Below are 4,840 nucleotides of genomic sequence, written 5' to 3'. Positions count from 1 at the left end.
GATTATATGCAGTGGTGTGTGGTCTCATAGAGTCTTTAGCTTTCATGCATACCTACAACAAGTGAAATCGATCTTACCATACGTACAGTTTACTTTAATTTTTTCCGTTTCAGCCATGCTGAAGTCATGTGACCGATAGTATCTCTCACTAGAGGGCGCAGCAATGCGCGGACTTCATTAAAGTTATGTTTTTTAAAGTATACATAATACGAGTTTCAATAGATATTTCACAACACTATTGCAAGGAAGAGTGCCTAGTATAATAATGATAATGCAAGCAAACTAAACAATAGCAAATTCTAATAAAATAAACTCATGTACCGACGTTTTGCAAAGCGCACTCGGACTAAATTAACTGATTCACTTTAACTGTAAAAAATAAAATGTATGAAAGAATAAATACACTATTAAATATATTCAATCACAAATGCCATTCAATTATAAGATCAACAAGATGTGTTTGTGAAACACTGATGCCCCCGTATGGCAGCTTATGGCGAAGGTTAAAAGTTTCTCAAATGCAAGTCAAAATCCAGACCAAAAGATAAAAAATGTTGGTACCCAAAGAAAGGTCTTGTGTCGAGGAATATACCTGTGAAATTTGAAAGACCTAGCTGCAACTGATCAAAAGTTAGGGAGAAGGTTAAAGTTTTTTAAAAGTAAGTAAAACGTCAAGGTCAAAGTGGTTGGTATCCAAAGAAAGGTTATGTCACAAGGATTACGTATGTGAAGTATGAAAGCCCTAGCATCAACCATTCAAAAGTTATGTCCAAGGTTAAAGTTTTTCAAAAGTAGGTCAAACTCCTAGGTCAAGGTCAAAAGGACAAAGTTGTTGGTATCCAAAGGAAGGCCTAGTTACAAAGAAGTTTTTCAAAAGTAAGTCAAACTCCTATGTCAAGGTCAAAGTGGTTGGTATCCAAAGGAAGGTTATGTCATAAGGATTACATATGTGAAGTAACAAAGCCCTAGCATCAACCATTCAAAAGTTATGGCCAAGGTTAAAGTCTCCTAAAAGTTTGCAACAGTGGGTCAAACTCCAAGGTCAAGTTCAAATATGATGGTACCCAAAGAAAGGTCTTGTCACAAGGAATACACACGTGAAATATGAAAGTCATAGCTCCAACCAATCGAAAGTTATGGGCAAGGTTAAAGCTGACAACAGACAGACAAACGGACAAACAGACAGACAGGACAAAAACAATATACTCCCGGGATCTTTCGATCCCGAGGCATAATAAAAAAGAAAGTGAGACAAATCGAGCTTTACAACAACCACACGCTTAGAATAAATTCTACGAAAACTTGTAGAAAACAGCAGTTCACATTTAAAATTTTAATTGAAATATATTAACTGGCCAGTTTCTATGGTTATCGGGATATCTGATACGTCGGGATGGTCAAACCTGCATCTATTTTACGCGTCCAGCATTCTTATCTCGGAATTTTAGTAGAGAACAACGAAAAACAAAGCAGCTAAAAAAGAAAAATTTTTTTTTCTCTGAGGAATCAGTTTCATTGTGAATTCAGTTTCACAGTAATACGTCCAAGCAACGTACAGGAGAGCTGCAAATTTATACCAATACTTGGCACTCATGGCCATTGAGCAGTGAGGGATCTTTATCGTGCCAACGCCTGCCGTGACACGGGGCCTCGGTTTTTAAGGTCTCGTCCGAAGGACCCGCAACGTTCACTTCAAAGTGCCGACTGCCTGGCGAAGAAACAATGCTACCTATTTTTTATCGACTTAGGTAGGTCGCGGCCGAGATGCGAACTCACGGCCTTCCGATCACGGAGCGGATAAAAGAAATGAATTTGGTATCAGTAAAATTGAATTAACATTTATCAGTAAAATTGAATTAACATTTAAAAAAAAAATCAAATATAAACGAGTTACGCGTATTTCTGAGGCCCCCAAGAGAAATTACTCTCTTCTAATCTACCTCTGTGCAACAATGTTTTACTGTGAAAAGAAAATTACCCTGATTTTCTTGATTTTGGTGGTTAAAAACTCTTTCCTAGCCACGAAAATGCAACATTAATTGATTGCCAATGACAAAAAATTAAGTGTTCTATTATTGTCTTGAAAAATATATTTTTTGTTAGAATAACCCGATTCTTTTTTTTTTTTTAAATTCGTGAAGGAAACGGAAGAAGAAACGCATTTCGAAGGCGAACTAGAGGGATTAAAAACTTTTAAGTTTTATATTTCATCACGTGATTCACAGAAACCTGTAGGTTAAAGGGTTGAGTTGTATGCATTGGATAAGTTGCTTCGAAGCTAGTGCGTCGGAATAATTGGAAGATTTAAAGTTTGATTCTTGGACATGATTTACACTTTAAAATATTTATGAGATCAAGTTGAACACAAGCTTGGAAAATTACATTGTCATTATCATGTATAACTCTGAGATTTTGGGATAGCGAACAAGGTCGAGGTTAACTTATTTTATTATCTTGAGTAACTCATATAGATTTGAGGGGTCATTTGTGATAGTCAAAGACAGGACTAAGATAACCGAAGAGAACATTGTGGCTCATGGGCTACTTCTTACGAGTTGCAAAAAAAAAAAAATAACCTGTGTTGACTCCTTAAGAAACCAATCGTAATTTTGTAATTTATTCCTAAATAAATGCACACATATCTGTTATTTAATGTTACATGTTGTTCAAGGGAAAACGCTAAAATAGAATCAGTTCTATAGCACAGGTTCAGAATCTCTGATGCATCTATTTTTAGAATTCCTTATCAGTAGAGCTTGCATACTAGTTACTGACCCAGTTGTTTCTTTGTTTACATGAGTAAAATAGTGGCTTGAATTCTTACTTTCTGGTGTAAACTAAGTAATAACATTGCTAACTTGTGTAAAAAGGGTGCAACAAAACACTGTTGTCATGGCATCTGCAATAGTGACTCACGTTATGCACACAAAGATTATATGCAAGGAGTTGAGTTCAGTTCATTAGATTTCCCAAACCTTGGAGAGATATTGAAAAGTGTAAACGATGGGTGAATGCATGTAAACGGGAAGAATTTTCAACTGCAAATGTCACGAAGGACACATATATATGCAGCAAGCACTTTGTTGGAGGAAAAGGGCCAACAAATGAACATCCAGACCCTCTTCCTGCAACTGCAACCGAATCTGAAGTAACTTAGTACAGCAAATTATTAATGTGTGTTGAACTTTTGTGTTTACATATATATGTAGAAAAATATGTATTGCATATGTTTTCATCTGTTGTATTTTATATGTATTGACAGATCAAAAAATGCACAACAAAGCGTAAACGTCCAACTGTAAGACAAGAAATCTCACATCTCAGGAAAATGGCAAGAAAATCTCTTCATCAAGAATTAGAAGTGACTGAATTCATAGAAAATACAAGTACAACTGAGTCCATACCTCAGTGTCCAAGTACCTGTCAAACTTCAGATATAATGACAGATAAATGCTTTCAAGTCAAACCTCAGGAAGCATCAATGAGTACCCAAACTGAGAGGAACATAAACATTGAATTAGAGGTTAGAATTGAAAATTCGATGTTAAAAAACAAAGTAAAATTGCTCCAAAATGAAGTTGATCATCTGAAAACATCCAGTAGTCTAAAGATACCAAGCAAACCAAAAACCTCTGTAGAAACTTCGAGCGAGTTTACTTTTGATAACATAATGAAGGATGAAGAGAAGTTCAAATACTTTACAGGATTAACCATTTCACAATTTATGTGTTTGTGGGAGTATCTAGGACCTTCCAGAAATAAGCTTGTTTATTGGAACAGTGATTGTGAATATCCAGACAGATCATCAATCAAGAGACCTGGTCCAAAGCACAAACTTGAACCAAAAAATGAACTGTCCATGACACTCATGAGGCTAAGACATGGATTTGTTGTTGAAGATCTATCATACAGACTTAATGATAGCACCTCAATGGTTTCTAGAATAATTCTCACATGGGTTCAGTTTTTATATAAAAGATTTCTTCCTCTCAGATCAAAAATGTTTCCAAGTAGATCTCACTTGAGCAAGTTTGCACCAAAGTCTTTCAAAAAGTACAAAAATATAAGGTGTATTATAGATTGTACAGAGGTACTTGTTCAACAACCTAGAGATTTTGGTAAACAGGGAAATTGTTATTCTTCATACAAGGGTCACATATAAATTTCTTGTTGCAATTGCACCAAATGGAGCAATTGTTTTTGTTCCCGATGCATTTGAAGGATCAATTTCTGATAAAGACATTGTCATCAAGTCAGGTTTTATAGATTTTTTAGAGAATGGTGAGGTAATAATGGCAGATCGTGGTTTTGTAATTGATGACTTATAAATGACACGGGGTGCAATACTTGTTTTGCCTCCATTATTAGGAGGAAGAGCAAAACTTAGTGCTCAGGAGGAGGCAAGCACGAAGGACATAGCAGAACATTGCATCCATGTAGAACGCACCATAGAGAGAATGAAAAAATTCAGAATTTTACAGAAAACAATACCATTGTCATTAGAGCCAGTATTTTTAAGAAATAAACAACAATGTTAAAAAGTTCTCTGGGAAATGAACTTGGTTGGTCACGTGATCAAATCCTGTGAAGCCCGAAGGGCTTCTCAGAAGATTTGATCACGTACCAACTGAGTTCATTTCCCAGTGAACTTTTTAACATTGTTGTTTATTACTTTTATTTACATTTGAGACGAATATTCTGAATAGGACTGCATTTATTACACGAACGGCCCGCCGTATTGCTATGTTGTGACGCGCAATGACCTAGAAGTTGTTTAGTCTTGAGAGTTCGCCTCGCTCCAACATTTGAATACTTACATTGATGTTTAGCAGTCCAGTTC

The 4,840-nt window shown here is 35.8% G+C and overlaps 1 protein-coding gene across 1 annotated transcript; it reads left to right on the top strand.

Moving 5' to 3' along the window:
• The first annotated feature begins 2,839 nt into the window (after positions 1–2,839).
• On the top strand, positions 2,840–4,491 carry LOC133180037 (uncharacterized). Its single transcript, XM_061314648.1, has 2 exons — positions 2,840–3,148; positions 3,263–4,491. The coding sequence occupies exon 2, from the start codon at positions 3,329–3,331 to the stop codon at positions 4,160–4,162; it is 834 nt and encodes a 277-aa protein (XP_061170632.1). The 5' UTR covers positions 2,840–3,148; positions 3,263–3,328; the 3' UTR covers positions 4,163–4,491.
• The last annotated feature ends 349 nt before the right edge of the window (positions 4,492–4,840 follow it).

Source organism: Saccostrea echinata, unplaced genomic scaffold, assembly GCF_033153115.1.
Source record: "Saccostrea echinata isolate AGI-Se365-2 ecotype Australia unplaced genomic scaffold, CSIRO_AGI_Sech_v1 ptg000005l, whole genome shotgun sequence".
Taxonomy (NCBI): domain Eukaryota; kingdom Metazoa; phylum Mollusca; class Bivalvia; order Ostreida; family Ostreidae; genus Saccostrea; species Saccostrea echinata.
This window is presented reverse-complemented; position numbering and strand designations above follow the sequence as displayed.

Bases quoted from the DNA above. Each gene is read 5' to 3' on its own strand.
- LOC133180037 (XM_061314648.1), top strand. From the start codon at position 3,329: ATGGCAAGAAAATCTCTTCATCAAGAATTAGAAGTGACTGAATTCATA.